General features: G+C 44.3%; 1 protein-coding gene across 1 annotated transcript in view; it reads left to right on the plus strand.

Annotated features, from left to right (window-relative positions):
• Positions 1-20708, plus strand: part of NOS2 (nitric oxide synthase 2) — a 135815-nt gene that overhangs the window by 35986 nt on the left and 79121 nt on the right. Inside the window, exons 10-14 of the mRNA XM_033922490.1 lie at positions 6378-6479; positions 10707-10901; positions 13694-13776; positions 17109-17253; positions 19223-19327. Coding sequence (XP_033778381.1) covers positions 6378-6479; positions 10707-10901; positions 13694-13776; positions 17109-17253; positions 19223-19327 — 630 coding nt within the window. The remainder of the gene's footprint in view (positions 1-6377; positions 6480-10706; positions 10902-13693; positions 13777-17108; positions 17254-19222; positions 19328-20708) is intronic.

Consider the following 20708-nt stretch of genomic DNA (forward strand, 5'->3'; position numbering starts at 1 on the left):
AATTTTCAGGTCTCGGCCCTTGGGGTCCAGGCGGCTATTTGTGGGGGACTGGTCGCTCGCGCCGTGTTTCGGTGGGCGGAGCGGGTCTTGGATCGAGAGTCTGACGACTGGTCTCTGGTGGATCAGGAGGTTGCGAAGATTGAGATGGCGGCCTCATTCCTCTCAGATGCTCTCTATGACTTGGTGCGGAGCTCGGCTAAGTCTATGGCTTTTGGCGTGGCCGCAAGGCGTGTGTTGTGGCTGCGCGCTTGGGCGGCGGATGCTGCGTCCAAAGCTAAGCTTACTAAATTTCCCTTTCGGGGGTCGTTTTTGTTTGGAGAGGACTTGGATAAGTTGATTCAGACTCTGTCGGACTCGAAAGTTCCCCGTCTGCCGGAGGACCGTGCCCGCCCGGCGTCTCGGGGGGGTGCGGCCCGGGGGCGTTTGCGGGATTTTCGCAAGTATCGCCCGGGGCGTGGGGCTGCTTCTTTCCAGTCTCCGGGTTTTTCCCGGGGTCGGTTCTTCCAGCGCACGCAGCCCTTTCGGGGGGCCCGTCGGGGGGCAGGGAATCCCTCCGCCGGTTCCCCCGCTTCCCGTCCTGCACAATGACGCCTTGCCGGCGCCCCCTTTGGTTCCGGTGGGGGCCCGGCTGCGAGATTTTTTCCCCAAATGGGCCGAGATCACGTCCGATCAGTGGGTCCTGGAGGTGGTGCGGGACGGTTATGCCCTGGAGTTCGCCCGCTCTCTGCCGGATTTTTTCCTCGCTTCTCCATGTCAGACTCCGGTGAAGACGCAGGCTTTTCGCCAGACCCTTCAGCGCTTGATAGATCTCAGGGCAGTTGTTCCGGTGCCCCCTCCAGAGTGGGGCACGGGCAGGTACTCCATTTACTTTGTGGTGCCCAAGAAGGAGGGGACTTTTCGGCCCATCCTCGATTTGAAAGGGGTCAACAGGGCTCTCAAGATTCCCTCTTTCCGTATGGAAACTCTGCGGTCGGTCATTCTGGCGGTTCAGCCGGGGGAGTTTCTCACTTCTCTCGATCTGACGGAGGCCTACTTGCATGTTCCCATTCGGGCCTCTCATCAGCGTTTCCTGCGCTTTGCGATCTTGGGTCGGCACTTTCAGTTCTGTGCGCTTCCCTTTGGGCTGGCCACGGCTCCGCGGACGTTCACCAAGGTGATGGTGGTCGTCGCGGCAGCCTTGCGGTCGGAGGGCATCCTGGTACACCCCTACCTGGACGACTGGTTAATTCGGGCAAAGTCGTTGCAGGAAAGTTCCCGGGTTACTGCTCGGGTGGTGGAGTTTCTCCGGTCGCTGGGCTGGGTGGTCAACCTTGCCAAGAGTCGGTTGGTCCCGGCTCAGCGTCTGGAGTACCTAGGGGTGCTGTTCGACACCTCCTTGGGGAAGGTCTTCCTCCCAGAGGGCCGGGTGAGCAAATTGCAATCTCAGATTCGCCTGCTTTTGGCGTCCCGGTGTCCTCGGGCGCGAGATTTCCTCCAGGTCTTGGGGTCGATGGCGGCGTCCCTGGACGTGGTGAGGTGGGCGCGGGCCCACATGCGTCCTCTCCAGTATGCTCTGCTCCGGAGGTGGTCTCCCCAGAGGTACGGGATGGATGTTCCGGTTCCCCTACGAGGCTTGGCGCGCTGCAGTCTGCGTTGGTGGCTCCAGACCCCTCACCTAGTTCAGGGGGTGGGTCTGGATCTCCCGCAGTGGACGGTGCTCCTGACGGATGCGAGTCTCCTGGGTTGGGGGGCTCAGTGTTTGGGTCACTCAGCTCAGGGCACCTGGTCCGCGGAGGAGGCCGCCTGGTCGATCAACGTGTTGGAGACCAGAGCGGTCCGTCTGGCGCTGTTGGCTTTCCACTCCCTGTTGCGGGGCAAGTCAGTCAGAGTGCTGTCGGACAATGCCACGGCGGTGGCTTATGTCAATCGTCAGGGGGGCACCAAGAGCACTCGGGTGGCGCAGGAGGCGGCTCTGCTCATGGTTTGGGCGGAATCCCATCTGCTGGACCTCTCGGCCTCTCATATAGCCGGAGTAGACAACGTTCAGGCAGACTTCCTCAGTCGTCACTTCCTAGATCCAGGAGAGTGGTGTCTCGGCGCCGAGGCGTTTCAGTTGATAGTGCAGGCTTGGGGGCAGCCCCTGATGGACCTGATGGCCACGGGTGGCAACGCCAAGGTGCCCCGCTTCTTCAGTCGTCGCAGGGACGGTCTGGCCGAGGGTCTGGATGCTCTGGTCCAGCCGTGGCCAACGGAGGGGCTGTTGTATGTGTTCCCTCCTTGGCCGCTGGTGGGCAGAGTGCTTCTTCGCATTGTTTACCATCCGGGTTTGGTGGTGCTGGTGGCGCCGGATTGGCCTCGCCGTCCGTGGTATGCGGATCTGGTGAGGCACCTGGTAGCGGATCCTCTTCCTCTGCCTCTCTCGGACGACCTTCTGAGGCAGGGTCCCATTCCCATGTTCGACCCGTCTCCCTTCTGTCTTACGGCATGGCTCTTGAAAGGGGTCGCCTTAGCAAGAAGGGATATTCAGACAAGGTGATTTCTACACTGTTGGGGTCCCGGAGGCTTTCTACCTCTCGGGCTTATGTGCGGGTTTGGCGTCTCTTTGAGGAATGGTGTCGGGCGCGGGGAGTGACCTCTTTTCGCGCTTCTCTGCCTTCCATTCTGGAGTTTTTGCAGGATGGCCTGGATAGAGGCCTGGCTTGGTCTTCTCTCCGGGTTCAGCTTGCGGCCCTGTCGGCTTTTCGAGGGTTGGTGTCAGGTCAGCGTTTATCGGCGCTTCCTGATGTGATTCGGTTTTTGCGGGCGGCCAAGTTGCTTAGGCCTCCCCTTCGGCCCTCGGTTCCCTCTTGGGATCTTAATCTGGTTCTCTCTGTTTTGGTGCGTCCGCCTTTCGAGCCCTTGGACGACTGTTCTTTGAAGGACCTTACTTTGAAGGCGGTCTTTTTGGTGGCCATTACTTCTGCTAGGCGTGTTTCTGAGCTGCAGGCTTTCTCTTGTAGGACTCCCTTCTTGGAGTTTTCTAGGGAACGGGTCGTCTTGCGGCCTGTTCCTTCCTTTCTGCCTAAGGTTGTTTCTCCTTTTCATGTCAATCAATCGGTGGTTCTCCCGGTCTTGGGTAGTCGGGAGGGCTCTTCTGAGCAACGGCAGCTGCGCAAGTTGGATGTCGGTCGGGTCCTTCGCTCTTATGTGCAGCGGACCCAGGAATTCCGGAAGTCCGATCATCTCTTTGTCCTCCTGGCGGGTTCTCGTCGGGGAGCTGGCGCTTCTAAGGCTACTATTGCGCGCTGGATCAAGGAGACGATTGCTTCCGCTTATCTTCTGAAACAGCAGCCGGTTCCGGAGTTTCTCAAGGCTCATTCCACACGGGGTCAGGCGGCTTCTTGGGCTGAGTCGTCGCTCGTGCCCCCTGTGGATATTTGTAAGGCTGCGGTTTGGTCCTCCTTGCATTCTTTTGTCCGTCATTATCGGGTTGATGTGCAGGCGCGTCGGGACGCGGTGTTCGGTGAGCGTGTACTGGTATCGGCCCTTCGGGGGTCCCGCCCGTGAGAGGGACTGCTTTGGTACGTCCCATTCGTAAAGTTAACCTCTACTGGTCTGGAGAGTGCTAAAGAAGGAGAAATTAGGTTCTTACCTGCTAATTTACTTTCTTTTAGCTTCTCCAGACCAGTAGAGGTCCCCACCCTGTCTGTTGTTGTTGTTGTTGGGGCTGTTGCGCGGGCAGTTTTTGGTTTTTGCTGCGGGTTCTAGTATTTTTCTAGGGCCGGGGAGAATTGAAGAACAGCGGCTGTGGCTCGGCTGGCTTAGCTGGCGAGCTGTGGGGACATTCTTCCTTCGGGAATTTCGCTTCTGCATTTTCCAACAGCATTTTTGGGTTTGTTACTTGTTACTCCTTTCGGAGTATTGTTTTTTCTCTCTGTTGTTTTCCAGTTCTTGGTTCTGCTTGGCTATTCGGCAGACTGAGGGAAATAGAGAGGAGGGGCTAGGATATACTGTCCCAAAGTTTTGTTTTCAGTCTCCACCTGCTGGTCATGATTAGATATATACCCATTCGTAAAGTTAACCTCTACTGGTCTGGAGAAGCTAAAAGAAAGTAAATTAGCAGGTAAGAACCTAATTTCTCCTTTTTTGGTGGAACTCACTTTGTCACATTTATAGAATGGAAAGAATAATAGCTATACAAAAAGGTAATTATAATAAATTTAAGGAGATTTGGGGGCCATTGATAAATTATTGTAATGAATAGATAGCATTTTTCCAATATAAGAATATTGCAATAAGGGGATGAGTTGGGGGGTTCTGGATTTTATTAAATGTTTAGATCAATAGAAAATAATTTTTACAAAATATATTTGATTATATATGTTATAGTAAAGGTGGGAGGGAAGGGATAAAACTTTATGTTTTAATGTTGAATATGATAGAAATTCAAGTTATGTATTCAGTTTTAATGTTAATTAGTGTTACACTTGATGTAAAATGTCAAAATGAATAAAGATTTATAAAAAAAAAAAAAAATCAATGGGGCGAATGGTGAAAGCGCCATTCACATACCTATGGAAGTGTTTAGGCACACCTAAGGACACCTGAGGCCAGTGTGGGTATGGTTTACACCTAAGTGGCCTTAGGTGTCCTTAGGTGACCCTTGGCACTTCCATAGGTGCAAGATAGACGCCTTAAATGTAACCCTGTAAAATGCTGACCTACATTTAAGGTGCCTGTTTTAAAAACAGCCACGATTCTATAAACGGTGTTGATGGGTGATTGATATGCGGTCAGCGGCCATTTTTAAGTGGCCACCAATAATGGCACCATTAATAGAATCCGGACCTTTGAGTTTTGTGGTGCGAATCTCAGTGAATGCGCCACAGTGATATTTTACCGCTTGATTTTTTTTCTCCAAAACCTCATTTGTACAGCTAGTTATCATTCATCGTCCATTGAGGAAGGCACTTTTTTTGGTTGCCGAAACTAGGATCTTCGTTGGGACTTTTTAGCACCAAATATTCTTTAATAAAGACCTTCTATTGAAGACATGGACTGACTGACATCTCACTTGCCCTTCTTTCTTTTTGTACGGGTTTAACATTGGCCATGGTTTGGGGAAGTTGTGGAATGGGAGAATGGACTCAAGTCTCCACCAATCAAGCAAATCCAGCAGAATCAATAATAATAAAATACTAGAGGCGCATGCGCTCTTGAAAATTCGTGAGCGGTGGCACCGTGAGGTGTGCTTCTGTGCCAGTCCTCACGGCGCCTGCGTGTGACTGTGCAGAAGACACCAGCGACTCCTCCCTCCCGCTCCTCTTCAAAGCGGCCTGCTGAGGTTCGCCAGCCGCTGTAGCGAACCTCGCAAGCCGCTCTCTACCTCTGTGCAGAAGAAGGAGTCGCCGTGTCACCTCCCGCCCTCACTCGCCGCTGCCGCCGCTGATCCTCCTCTTTAGAGCAGCCTGCGATCATGGGCGGCTTTAAAGAATCTCGCAGGCCGCTCTCCAGCTTCAGTAGCACGCTCCCTCTGACACATGGGATCGCGTCAGAGGGAACGTGCTACCGAGTTGGAGAACAGCCTGTGAGGTTCGCTAAAGCCGGCCACCACGATCGCAGGCTGCTTTGGTGAAGAGGAGCAGGCCAGAAGACGCTTGGATGTTGGGAAGGTAAGAAGGGAATCAATACCGGGAGCCAGGGGGAAAGGGAAAGGGGGGAGGGGTGTGCTGGGGGGAGACAGAAGGGGCCATGGAGAGATAGGGAGAGGGAAAGGGGGCTGTTTTGGGGGGAGGTGTGCTGGGGACAGACAGCTTTGCTCGGGGTGGGAGACAGAAGAGGGCCATGGAGAGACAGTTAGGGAGAAGGAAAGGGGCCTTCTTTGGGGGGGAGGTGTGTCCTGGGGGAAGACAGCTTTGCTCAGGGGGGGGGGAGACAGAAGGATACAGACAGCGGCCAAGGAGAGAGAGAGAGAAAGAAACACAGACAGACAGACACATCTATTCTAGCACCCATTAATGTAACGGGCTTAAAGACTAGTGATATTCTATTGTTTATTAATATCCAAAATGAATGATTCATTTTGGATATTAATAAACAATATAATATCATCCTGCTGGCTTTGCTTGATTGGTGAAGAGTCCATTGTCTTTTTTTTTTAATCTTTATTAAATTTGCAAACCACGTCCCACTTCCTCTTCTCTCCTGCTTTGTTTGTGTGGGTTTGGTTCATGCTGGACTTTCTAAGGCATTTGGGGAGTTTGTAACATACTGCAGTGCCTCTCCTAGTTTGTTCAAAATGAAATCCTGTTCAACAAAGAACTACTGAATAAAGCCATAACTATATCTCACATAAGATAATACATTTGGAACACATGGCATTCTTTGACAAATGATTTCTTTTCTTCTTCTGCATGCAGGAAATAGGAAGCCGAATGGGTCTTGAGACACATAGAGTGGCTTCTCTATGGAAGGACCGAGCTGTCGTGGAGATTAATGTCGCTGTACTTCATAGTTTTCAGGTCACTTGACATTTAAAATTCACTTTTGACTACCGTATTTTGTCAATGCTGGTCTAACTCCCTATATCTGACCTAAAATTCTATGTTGACTGTGTTTACTAGGTTATAACTGATATGCTTCAATGCCTCTTGTGTGAGTTGCTGCTGTCCCTGGGGTGGGAGGGATGGGAGGGGGAAAGGGACAGTTGGGATGGAAGTCATCATTATATTTTGTGTGGATTTTGGATTGTATAATATCACTGCTATTGGATATTTTATGTTCTAATATACCAATAAAAATTATTTAATCATAAAATCCACTTTTTGTAAGCACTGAGGTCAATATCCAAAAGATGCCCAAACAACTTTGGGAGTTAACTGGATAAATATAATTAAATGGATACACTTTGGCTGCATATTTTGATGTCTGACCAAAAGTTATTTGGTTTAAGTTAAGAGAGGCAAGGGACATACTAGGAACATGGATAGCACTGATAGCATTATTCAGTTACGGAACTCATTGCCAGAGAATGTGGTAACAGTGGTTAACATAGATGGGTTTAAAAAAGGTTTGAACAAGTTCCTAGAGGAAAGGTTCATAGTCTGTTATTGAGATAATCATGGGGAAAGCCACTGCTTGCCCTAGGACTGGTAGCACTTAATGTTGCTATTATTTGGGTTTCTTCAAGAAAACAAGGAGGTTACTTCGGATAATCAAACAATTATTTCCACCACTTCTTGTGCACATATAGTGTCATAATTCCTAAATGTTTAGTTCAACAAATATCACTGGCAAATAGTTTGAGTTGGTCATATAACACACCACCCTATTATATTAACTTTCCCAAGTAGTAGGTAAAAAATAAATTAATTAATGAACTAGGAGGATAGAGTATTATACAAGGGCCACATGCTCAGTGCAAAGAACCTCTTATAACCTGGATGTTATTTCAAGTCCTTATTCTGACTTAAAGATGTGCCTATAATCATTTACAACAATCCTCCATCCCACCCTTAAGTTTTTCAAATTTAATTTATACTGACTGGGGTAAAAAGGTTTTTAATCTATAATAATAAAACCCTAGAGCGCACATGTGCTCTTGAAACCCCGTGATTTCTGGCGCCGTGAGGTGTGCCTCTGTGCTGAATTCGATTTTCGAATACGGAGACAGGCCAGAACACAGAGCAACTCCTCCCTCGCCGTCACTCACCGCGAGAGGAGGTGGAGGATCCTCTGTGAACTCCAGCGGTCTCCCTCTCGAGCACTCGGTCCTGTGAATGCTGTGGCTCCGCTCGCGCTCCTCTCCTCCTCCCGCCTCTCGATTCCTGGAACGCCAAGATGACGGCGGGGCTGTGGGCGCTGGGCCCGCAGCGGCAGCCATCTTCACTCACAGAGAGCTGGGACATGGGGAGCCATGACGGGGGTGGGGAGGAAGAGGGAGGCGCCATTGGTCAGGCCAAAGGAAACTGGTGCGAGGCTTACAAGTCCACGGGCAAGAAAAGCCCCCGACTGATGCCTCTAAATGTTGGCATCGGGTGTCCGGTAGCAACTTCCAGCGGCTGCAGCACTCTAAACACGCTGCTTCGCAGCCTTCTACTGCCCTGATTTGCTCTGCCCGACACGGCAGAGCAAATCAGGGCCATAGAAGGCCACGAAGCAGCGTGTTTAGAGTGCTGCGGCTGCTGCTAGAGTCTGCACGTTTGTCGGGACCGCGGGAAGGGAAGGGGGGACTAGAGACAGTTAGGGAGGAACTGGAGGGGGAGAGGGAAGGGGGGCTGCTTTGGGAGAGGGGTGTGCTGGGAGGCAGACAGCTTTGCTTGGGGGGGAAGACAGAATGGGGGCCACGGAGAGACAGGGAGGAACGAGGGGGAGAGGGAAAAGAGGCTGCTTTGGGGGGAGGGGTGTGTTGGGAGGCAGACAGCTTTGCTTGGGGGAGGGGAGACAGAAGGGAGCCACGGAGTCCCAGTCAGGGAGGAACTGGAGGGGGAGAGGGAAAGGGGGCTGATTTGGGGTAGGGGTGTGCTGAGAGCCAGACAGCTTTGCTTGGGGGGGGAAGACAGAAGGGGGGCCCACAGAGAGACAGGGAGGAACTGGAGGGGGAGAGGGAAAGGGGGCTGCTTTGGGGGAGGGGTGTGTTGAGAGCCAGACAGCTTTGCTTGGGGGGGGGAAGACAGAAGGGAGGCCATGGAGAGACAGGGAGGAACTGGAGGGGGAGAGGGAAAGGGGGCTGCTTTGGGGGAGGGGGTGTGCTGGGAGGCAGACAGCTTTGCTTGGGGGGGAAGACAGAAGGGGGGCCACAGAGACACAGTCAGAGAGGAACTGGAGGGGGAGAGGGAAAGGGGCCTGCTGAGGGGGAGGGGTGTGCTGAGAGCCAGACAGTTTTGCTTGGGGGGTGGAAGACAAAAGGGGGGCCACAGAGAGACAGTCAGGGAGAAACTGGAGGGGGAAAGGGAAAGGGGCCTGCTGAGGGGGAGGGGGTGTGCTGAGAGCCAGACAGTTTTGCTTTGGGGGGGAAGACAGAAGGGGAGCCACGGAGAGACAGTCAGGGAGGAACTGGAGAGGGAGAGGGAAAGGAGGCTTCTTTGGGGGAAGGATGTGTTTGGAGGCAGACAGCTTTGCTTGGGGGAGGGGAGACAGAAGGGGGTCACAGAGAGACAGTCAGGGAATTTATGGAATTTCAAGTGATGTATTAAGTTAAAATGTTGTTACTTTCTGTGCACTTGATGTAAAATATAAAATGAAAAAAAAACCCAAAAAACTTTTAAACATATGTGTATATGTTTGCAAAATATGTGTGCATATTTACAAAATACTCAAAAGAATACTAGAGCAGCAACACTTATCTAATGGCCTATAGCTGGAACCAACGCTGATTGCCTACAGGACATGCCTTTAGCCACGGGAGGCACATCCTGTAGGCAGTCAGCTGGCGCCAGCGACTCTCCTAAAATCTCAAGAGGCACACAGTTGGAGATACACTGCTCTACCCCCTTCCTATGACTGACACTGCTATCTCTCCCCTCCCCATGACCAGCTCTGTTATCCCCACTGATGAATATTGCTATCTCCGCCTCCCTCCAATGACCAACACTCCTATCACCCACCCCCCTCCCCTGTTGACTGAAGACAAATAACACTCACATACCCAAATTTCTAACCTTGGTTTATATTCGAGTCAACCTTTTTCCTCCTTTTTTTGGGAGAAAAAGGTTACCTTGGTTTATATTTGGATTATTTTATATTCAAGTATATATGGTAACTTTAACTGGATATCTAGTGGCTGAATGTTGACCTCATGTATTTATTTATTTTTTAAATGTATTTTATGTTTTATAAAAATATGCCGCTGCTGCCCAGGTTAATTGTAAAGGGAAGAAATGAAGTTAAATACATAATATCAATCCTTCACAGCAATCTGCAAAGAGCAGCCCTGGCAACCTGCAATTTACTCCATGGAAGTCGATGGAGATGCAGAGGGTTACCAGAGCAACCTGCAAATATGACAGATTGATAGTGGCTTCTAGATACCTGTGTTGTACAAGGGTTTGCATTTAATTCTTTTCTTCATTACTGTTACCTGGTAAGATTGGTAACATTACAGTTACTTATGTACAGTATAATCCCATTATACCAGACTTGCTTATAACGGAACCTCGCATATAGCGGACGAGGTCCACGCTGGTCCCGGCCGAGCGCCATTATAAACATACAGAAAATCATCAGATATAGTGGACTCACATATAACGGACTTTCGGATATACCGGACAACTATTTTGGTCCCCAGAGCTGCTTTTAGCTGTAGTTTTATTTCGGCTATAACGGACATGCAGGCTCCGCCTACAAGACATGGTGATATAGTATCAAAATGCAGCCCAGAAAAGAAATGACAGAGTATTTTTCTTTCCAGTACAGTGTTCTGGTTTGCAATCATTTCGTGCCGTACCAATATTTTGCTGAGTTTTGACATTGATGTTGCTGATATGCTTGTGCAGTGACTGTTGTTCATCATTTTACGTTGTTTCAAGTTGCTTTAAATAAAGTTTTTAAAAAAAGCAACTCTGGATATAACGCACTATTTTTCCAGGTCCCTTGAAGTCCGTTATAACGGGATTATACTGCACTAGAATTGGAATTCCCTCCCTGCTGCGGTATATTATTCAGTGTCTTGATAAATGTTCAGGACCTAGAAGGAGTACAGTATTAGAAAGGTTACATCCTGGCCTTCATATCATTTTGGGCATGTTTAGAAGCACAGTGTCACCATCATGGACCACCACTCAGCTGCAGAGTCATTCATGAAACACATGCAGAATGAATACCGCCTGCGAGGAGGCTGTCCTGCTGACTGGATTTGGCTCGTTCCTCCGATGTCAGGAAGTGTCACGCCCATCTTTCATCAGGAGATGCTCAGCTATGTTCTCACACCCTTCTACTATTATCAGGTGAAACATTTTCACTTTCTTACAAGTCTTTCACACATATGAAAACATTCAGACATCCCATTGAAACTCCAGATACTGGTATATTAAAAATTGGCATCCAGTCTACAATATATCCAGTTGCCATAAGACTGTAGCTCTACCCTGACTGGTTTCCCAACTCACAGATTCTCATCATCCTGCTTTCTTTTTTTTTTTTTTTTTTTTTTAATTCTTTATTCATTTTTAAACTTTCATCAAGTGTACAAAATTCATAATAAACACTATTAATTAGACCACATCCTGCTTTCTGAATTGACAAGGGAGGCACAAAATAGCAGGGTGCATGATAATTCACGATAAGAAAGAAAGCAGGAAGTCAGAATCCAAGGCCAGGTTGATATTTTTTTTGCTTCTGTTTGTAAAGCAGTAATAGGCATGGACATGTAACAGAAAATCCCTGCTCCTTGGAGGTTTCAGGCTAGACAGACAAGACCACAGATGAAAAGCAAATAAGAAGCATTGAACAAAGTAGGGAGGCCGCAATCGGGATGAACTAAACCGAATGGATATGTAGAAGAAGTAATGGGTGATATTGTCAACTGTATGACTTTAATAAAACAATGGATGCAAGAATTTCATTTGAAATTGAATAGGCTTATAACAAAGGTCTCCTTTTATTTAGCCGCATTAGTGGTTTAATGCGCGTAGTAGCACACGCTAATTTGCTGGTGGATTCCACAACAACCTCCTCCGGGAGAGCATTCCAAGTGTCCACCACTCGCTGTGTGAAGCAGAACTTCCTGATATTTGTCCTGGACCTGTCCCCCCTCAGCTTCAGTCCATGCCCTCTTGTCCGTGTCACATTGGACATTGTAAATAACTTATTTTCCTGCTCTATTTTGTCGATTCCTTTCAGTATTTTGAAAGTCTCGATCAGATCTCCTCGCAGTCTCCTCTTCCCAAGGGAGAACAATCCCAGTCTCCTAAGTCGTTGTTTGCATACCAAGTTGCTAAAGCTTGGAAAAATTTGCCAGTTCGTATTGCTTCTTTGACTAATTATAAAAGTTTAAGAAGGACATTAAAGATACATCTTTTTAGTAAATATGTGTTAAAATTAATTAATTTTTTTTTAAATTCTTTATTCATTTTCAAATCTTGCAACAAGTGTACAATATTCAATCAATTAATTCATACAAAATCACTTGACATTCTTAACAATTATTATTAAATGCATATAAAAGAGATTCTGGAATATGTCTCCATTTTTTTAACATTCGTAGACTGCAATGATCAGTACCGTATTTTCCCGCATATAACGCGCGCGCTATACACAATTTTACAAACCGAGCATAACCATGCACGTTATATGCGTGAGCGCGTTATACAATTTGTTTTTTACATTGCTGGTCCCCCCCCCCCCCGACGTCCGATTCATCCCCCAGCCCCCACGCACCGTTTGCGGTGGAGAAGCAGCCTACCGTGGGTTCGCGATGCCAGTGAGCCCTGCGCTGCTTCCTCTGCCGCGGTCCCGCCCCTTCTCTGAGAATCTTCATAATTTTAAAAAACTTGAGGGGGAGGGGAGGGATGGGGGGGTTTGGGTGGGGGGGAGAAAAATTTAAGGGTGGTTGTGGGATATTAATAGTAAAAAAGAGAGTATGTGATAAAGCTGTGTTGATGTCTGATCACAAAGTATATTTTAGGAGTCTGTGTCAAAGTTTAACTAGAAATTTAAATGGATCTTAAAATTTTTTCTATCAATGTCAATGGTCTAAATCACCCAATTAAAAGGAAAAAAATGTTAGCTTTTCTTCATAAACAGAATGCGGATGTATATTTCATTCAAGAGGCGCATCTGTCAGTGAGTGAATCTAAGAAACTAAATGGGGGTTGGGTGTCTAAATGTTTGTTTGCTCCTGCTATAGGGAAAAAAGCTGGGGTAGCTGTTCTTGTAAACAGGAAATGTGGTGCTGATTTTCAATTAGTTAAATCTGATCCTTTAGGAAGATGGGTGCATGTCAAAATGGTTCTGGGTAATACATCCCTGGATTTATTTAATTTGTATGCTCCTAATTCGAATCAAATTGAGTTTTTTAAACAAATTCAACAAATATTATTACCACTGGCTGCCTTGAATTTAGTGGTAGCTGGAGATTTTAATGCTGTAATGGATCCAATTTTGAATAAAAAACCAAGTGGAATTATGAAATCGTTAGGGTTAGATAATCTGGTACAATCTTGTGATTTAGTGGATATATGGCGTATTCTTCATTTTAATGATCAGGAATTTTCTTTTTGTTCTCAGGTCCATAAATCTTTTTCACGTATTGATTATATTTTTGTTTCTAGGAGGATAGCACAGAGTGATAAAAGCAATTATTGATCCTATAATATTTTCGGATCATGCTGGTGTGTGGATTGACTTTCAGCAGGATGAGTTAGAATGAAAAACTTTTATTAAAAAAGATAACAGAAATGTGTGAGCAATGGAATCCTTTACATCTTTCTTGGTGGGGAAGAGTTCAAACAATTAAAATGATGATATTGCCTGTGGTTTGTTACCAAATGGCTTGAATTTAAATGCCATGTACCGGGGTTACGATGGGGCGGAGTCCACAGCGTGCCGCCGCCAAGCAGCGGCAAAAGGTCAGATGTTAGACTGTAGAAAAAAGTAAAATCAAAGTAAAACAAATGATAGTTTAAAACCAACCATTAAAACTTTTAAAACAATTAAATAAAACAGAGTGCCACGTGCAATAATTATATGTTCTTATAATGTCATGCACTTCTTTTAATTTGTACTTCACATATTCTAGGTTGACCCCTGGAGAACCCACGTGTGGCAAGATAAAAACTGTAGACCAAAGAGAAAGGAAATCAAGTTTAATGTTTTAGCAAAGTAAGTTGGCAAGATCAAAGATACTTTTTTGACATAACACAATAAGCTACTGTACTGATATTATGGCCTGCCCAAGAAATGCAGCTTTTTTCTTTATTGATCTGAAATTATTGAACTATAGGCCCCCACCAATCCAGTCAGATCGTTCGTTCAGCAAATTTAGCCCCTCTTTTATAGAAGCCAGCAGCATAGGTCAGCACAGGAAATGCTCCGACACCCAGGGCAGGATTAATTTGTCAAGGGCCCCTAGGCACACAAGTACAATGGGCCCCCCTGCCCCGCCCCACCCCACCCCATCATGTGCCCAGGCGGAAACAGGAAGCTGCGTCAGAGGGAAGCTTTGGGCAAGCAGCACCGCTTGCAAAATTACAGTTCCCGTTGCCTTTCTTACCCGCGTTGCTTGCTTGTCTTACTTTCCGTCGATGGGGGGAGGCCCACGTTGCCAATCGATGCTGGAGGGGCCCATCGCCGTTTGGAAAAAACAATGTTGATGCCCTCCTTCATCGGCCTCCCTGACCATTTTCGGGCCCTAGGCACATGCCTACTAGGCCTATTGGTTAATCCTGCTCTGCTGATGCCCATAGGAACTGAATGGGCTTCAGAGCATTTGCTGCGCGGCTTTGTAAAAGTGAGCCTTGAAACCCTACTAAAGACATTTGTTATTTTCAATTGGCATTTGGCAATTTCCTATTGGCCAGGGGTTGAGATGGGACACTTCTAGATTAAGAATTAAGAATCAGATTAATGCATCTCAATGGCCACGTATTTGGTCTTGGAGGATGAAATGTACAATGTCTGCATCTATGAGGCAAACATGGTTTTTCTTGTTGCATAGAGCACTCTGGACCCCTGTTCGTTTACAAAAATTAGATTGCTCTAAGTCTAATAGATGTTGGCATTGTCATCTCAAGGCTGGAACTTTAGATCATTTATTATTTCACTCCGTTTATTAAGGCTTTTTGGCAGTCGATATGGGATCAAATAAATTGTATGTTAGAAAATCATGTGGCATTGTCGTATGACACAATTTTATTTGGAATGTCTAAGAGTTAAGAGCCAAATTTCTTCCAATAATAACAAACTTTTAATGATATTGACAGGATTGCCATCCAACAAATAATGTATAATTGGAAAGATTATAGGAGAATGAACTATTGTTTTTGGTGGAATTCAGTGTGCCACTTGTATAAAATGGAAAGGGCGTTAGCAGTTCAAAAAGGATATTTTAATAAATTTAAGAATGTGTGGAGGCCATTAATGAGTTACTGTGTTGATTAATTATCACATTTCCCTACTTAACATAATTGTTGAATTGGGGTGGGGGTGGGATTTTGTTTTCATTATTAGATATGAAAGAAATGTTATAAAATATATTATGTTATATGTATTATTTCATATCAATTTGGTGGGAGGGATGGGTTAAATCTTATTTTCATGAATAGTTGTAGAAATTCAAGTGATGTATTAGCTGAATTCTTGATATTCTCTGTACACTTGATGTAAAATATAAAATGAATAAAGAGTTTGGAAGATTAAAAAAAAAAGAATTTCTTTTTTTTTTCAAATTCGTTATTAATTTTTTCATCTTACATCAAGTACACAATATGACATCATTTAAAACTTTTACACATCACTTGAAATTTGTTCTGTTGTCATCTTTGTTTGTAAATCTTTATTCATTTTCATCTCTTACAACAAGTGTATAATAATCAAAATAATTTTTACAAATCACTTGACAATCTTACTTATAATCATTAAAGTATAAAAGAATCCCTTCCCACCCATCCCACCCATTAACAATAAATCAATTATCAAATATCATATTTCCCAATCCCACCGCACCTATATCTTGTATAATAACAAGGTGTTTAAGGTGTCTGATCATTAGAATATGTAATCAATGGCCCCCAAATCTTTTTAAAATTATGATAATTTCCTTGCTGTATAGCTGTTGTCATCTTAAATACATAAATTTATTCCCTCTCCACTAGAGGTCTGCACGGGAACGGGGATTGCGGGAATCCCACGGGTCCCGTGGGAATCCCCCCTAACCCACGGGACTCCCACGGGGTTCCCCCTCTGGCCCACGGGACTCCCACGGGGACCCGCCTCTAGCCAACGGGACTCCCATGGAGATGGAAGGCTTTGGAAGTAGGGTTCGTCCATATAATATAATGGACACGTCAGCCTTAGTAAAAGAGGGGGTTTATAAGTTAATTACCTGAACAGAAAACAAAAAAATGGTTCCACCAAAGAGATTCCACAAGGAATCAGCAGCACAAACACAAAAGAAACTGTGGAATTGATGATCCTGTCAGAAGTAATTGCTGCTTTTTATGGGGATGGGCGGGGATGGAGGTAATTCCTTGCGGGGTTGGGGGGGACGAAGAGGATCCTGACGGGGACGGGTGGGAAAAGAGGATCCTGGCGGGGCGGGCGGGGGATGGGTGGGATTTCTGTCCCCATGCAACTCTCTACTCTCCACCCACCCTTCCCACAAATATTGTAATCAAAAATATCGTATAAATATTCCATTCTTATCTATTGATTAATCCTTTAATAGAACTTTATACTATCCCCCCTCCCCCCAATATTCTTTATTCATTTTTATAACTTACAACAAGTGCATCATAAAGAACATTTTACCTTGGATACAACACTTGATATTCTGCAATAATCAAATTTCTTTTAATTAAGGCGCATTGTCTTCATCCCTTTTCATAGTCATTGTTTAGTATGATAGCGTTCTTTCCTATTATTTTTGGCATCCCTTGCACTGCTTTTTTATTGGATTTATATATATATATATATATATATATATTTTACTGCTTTGACATGTTTTTCAGAAAAGGTGGTACTGTAAGCCTGTAAATAAACAGGAACAAGTACCAATTTATACACATCTCCGGAATATGATGCGACTACCCAGAGAACCTGACAAACCAAATAAAGCCTCTAATGACTGAATAAGAGTGGCCAAAGGCCTACAGCAAAAACTGAAGAGATCGGTGCCAGAACAGAATGCTGAGGAACCCCAGTAGTTAGTTGTGGTCTAGTAGACAGGAATGCACGAAGGGAAACCTGCACGTTACTGTATCGAAAACACATATATCACAACTCTACTTTCATTCCACCCAAACTGACACTGCATAAAAATAAACGGACTCATCTGTGTGTGTACCTTTTACATCTCCGGCCATGCCGTTTTATTAAAACCCTTTTCCATATGTAAAACTGACTTTACCTGTAGAGAAACCTTTTTAATATTAGCCCCAAAATGTATTTCAAAAGTATAAATGGTGTAAGATCAATTGATGTTTGAATTTTCTCAGGGCTGTCCTCTTTGCCTCAGTGTTAGTGCGAAAGGCCATGGCAGCTAGGCCACAGGCAACTGTACTATATGCAACAGAGACTGGAAAATCAGAGAGTCTGGCACAGAAACTTTGCAGCCTGTTCAACTGTGCTTTCAGTACTAAGGTAAGAGGGAGGAATCTGTGTTTCTGGGAAAGTTCCAGAAGCTCAGAAACTCTTGGGATATTAGGGGGGAAATTCTAAGAAAGTGTAAAGTAAAAACTTCTATTTTCTGTCATGATAATAGTAATTTTTTTTTTTTTTTTAATCTTTATTCATTTTCAAAAATTACAACAAGTGTACAACATTCATTCAGAAATACCTTAATTCATCACTTGACATTCTTATTTGTATTATTCCAAATAAATAATTATATAAGAAACCCACCCCTCCCACCCATATACCAATAAATAACAACTATCAATATATTATCCGTCATAATCCCACCCCCCCTTATCTTATCCAATATTCTGGTGTTTAAGATGTCTGATCACTAGAATAAATCATCAATGGCCCCAAAATCTTTTTAAACTTATTATAATAACCTTGTTGCAAAGCAAATACCCTTTCCATTTTATAAATATGGCACACTGAATTCCACCAAAAAGTATAATTTAATTTAGTATAATCTTTCCAATTCCCTGTAATCTGCTGAATGGCAACCCCTTTTTATTATTATTAGCTGAAATTGGGCTTTTAAATCTCATTGAAGTATCAAATAATATAGTATCATATGAAAGGGCAACATGATTTTCTAACAATTAATTAATCTTTAGTGGCTAGTAATTTTTTAAAAGGCACTTTCACAAGTAAAAACACCTGACATAAACCCAAATAGTACCAACATTCCATGCTACCAATCCAGGGCAAGCAGTGGAACCTTGATTTCCTGTAGGATTGAGGGACCTGAGGTATTTCAGCCTTGCGGGTTGCTGAATCCCATTTTATAAGAATGACGCTGCTTGTTATTCCAGCAGCCCAGGAACTGGATTCACTAACTTGTCCAATCGGGTCCCGATCCCGGCAGGTCCGACTGATTCAGTAAACTTAAACATGCAGATGAGGGCAATTGGAGGATCGCCCCCATCTGCCTGCATGACTTGCGCATGCACAGACCTTAGGAGCAGCGATCTTAGTATTGGATAAGATATAGGGGGTGGGATTATGAATGATAGTAATTGTTAATTATTTAGTTTAGTTTTAAATTCTTTATTCATTTTAAATCTTAAACAAGTGTACAATAAAATATCCATTAAACTTTCAATATATGTTAATTATTAATATATGGGTGGGTGAGGTGGGATTCTTTTATATTTATATATTTGGAGGAATATAAATAAGATTGTCAAGTGATTAGTTAAAAATCTTTCTGATTGATTATTATACACTTGTTGTAATATTTGAAAATGAATAAAGATTTATAAAAAATAAAAAACTTTTTTTACTTTTGACTTCAGCCAAACGCCACCACCTCCACTGACCCCAACCCGCGTGGCTCCTAAAAGCAGGTCCCGCTCTTGCCAGCTGCCACCCTCACAAAAAGATAAATGAAGCCCGTGGTTTTAACCCGCTTTAAACCCGCAGATTAAAACCATGGGCTCGCTGGGCGGGGAAGAGCAGGAGAACGGCGATGCGGCAGGGGAAGATCAAGGCAGAGCAGGGCGGCATGAGAGCGAGCAGCAGAGATAGCAGGGCAGCATTCGGGGCGAACAGGCAGGAGAAATTGCAGGGCAGAGAGCAGGGCTTCCAGTCGGAAAGACATTTTCAACTGGTCCCCAGTAGTCGCTTCTTCAGGTGATCAGCCTGCCAGTCAGATCGGAAATTTGGTGTAGTGAATCAGGTCGCTGTCCAATTTGCATGCGTTTCACCTCATTTGCATGCAAGGATTCCAAGCGGATCGCAGGAGAGGTAAGTGAATCAGGCCAGGGGGAAATTTGATAGTTAAGTGGTCGCAAACTGATCGGGACACAATCAGTTTGCTTAGTAAATATATCCCTAAGTTCCTAGGCTAAAAGAGCAGTAATGCACTGATAACTTCCCCTCTTAATGCTCACTTCCATTAGTATACTGTCCTCACTGTATTTGTCTGTTATAGATCCAATGTATGGATGAATACAAGTTTGGTGACCTGGAAAAGGAAACTCTTCTTCTTGTGGTTACCAGTACCTTTGGAAATGGGGATTGCCCCAGAAATGGAGAGGTAGGTGCAAAGAAGTTATTTCTTTCTTAGCTTGATGGCCTTTCTACCAGGATGTCTAGCCCATGTGGAGCCCTGCAAACTCCACTCAGTGAAATTGGTGACAAGTGTTGTGGTCTGAAACTCGGGCATCAGGGACATTCATTTGCATCTGTGGTACGGCTTGAATGTCTTTGGGTCTCCCAAATAATTATCACATTAGTTTTTCTGGTTTTCAGTATTAATAAACACTTTTCCTGTTCATGGGTGTAGGAGTATTTATTTATTTGTTCATTTTTACAGCCCGTCCCCAGGAGCCCAGAACAGGCTACAATAAAATTAGGTACTTAGAACTTCCCTTCTGTCCCGAAGGCTCACTATCTACCTAAAGTACCTTAGTAACAATTATTAATTGTAAAGATATTCCAATTATCAATAGATACAATTTTTCCAATATAAGAGCATTGCAATAAGGGGATGGGTTGGGGGGGTTCTGAATTGTATTAAATGTTTAGATCAATAGAAAATAATTTTTATAAAATATATTTGATTATATATGTTATAGTAAGGGTGGGAGGGAAGGGATAAAACTTTGTTTTAATGTTGAATATGATAGGAATTCAAGTGATGCATTCAATTTCAATGTTAATTAATGTCACACTTGATGTAAGAATTAAAAATGAATAAATATTTATTTAAAAAAAAATTAAGTAAGAATGTCAAGTGATTTGTAAAATTTATTTTTGATTGAATATTACACACTTGTTATTATATAAGATATAGGTGGGTGGGATTGGGAAATATGATATTTGCTAATTGATTTATTATTAATGGATGGGGTGGATGGGAAGGGATTCTTTTATACTTTAATGATTATAAGTAAGATTGTCAAGTGATTTGTAAAAATTATTTTGATTGATTATTATACACTTGTAAGATATGAAAACGAATAAAGATTAAAAAAAAAAATTAATAGTAAAGATATAGCAAAATTCAATAATAAAAATTATTAATTATAATTGTTTATTGTTTATTCAAATTTTTGATTAAATGCTTTATCGATACTACAAAGCGTTGTACAGGGTTTAAAATAACATTTAAACAAATTTAACAATTAAGACATATCTTTATATAAAAATTTCTAGACTGACGACAATTATAAGAAAAAAAGAAATAAAAAGAATCAAATTAAAATAAAACAAAAAACTCAAAACAGTCCAGCAAGACAACCCTCGGCATCAAAACATTAGTTCCAGTCCACCTGTTGCATACCAGAATTTGCGAGAACCAGTCAGAAAGCCACTCAGCAGTTGAGCAGCAGCTCCAGCTCGGTGCCGCTCAGTGGCTGAAGAAACCCGATCTCACGGCAGCCACCACCAACCGGGTTAGCAGCGGGGCAGGAACG

The sequence above is a fragment of the Geotrypetes seraphini genome, chromosome 15 (assembly GCF_902459505.1).
Source record: "Geotrypetes seraphini chromosome 15, aGeoSer1.1, whole genome shotgun sequence".
Classification (NCBI taxonomy): Eukaryota; Metazoa; Chordata; class Amphibia; order Gymnophiona; family Dermophiidae; genus Geotrypetes; species Geotrypetes seraphini.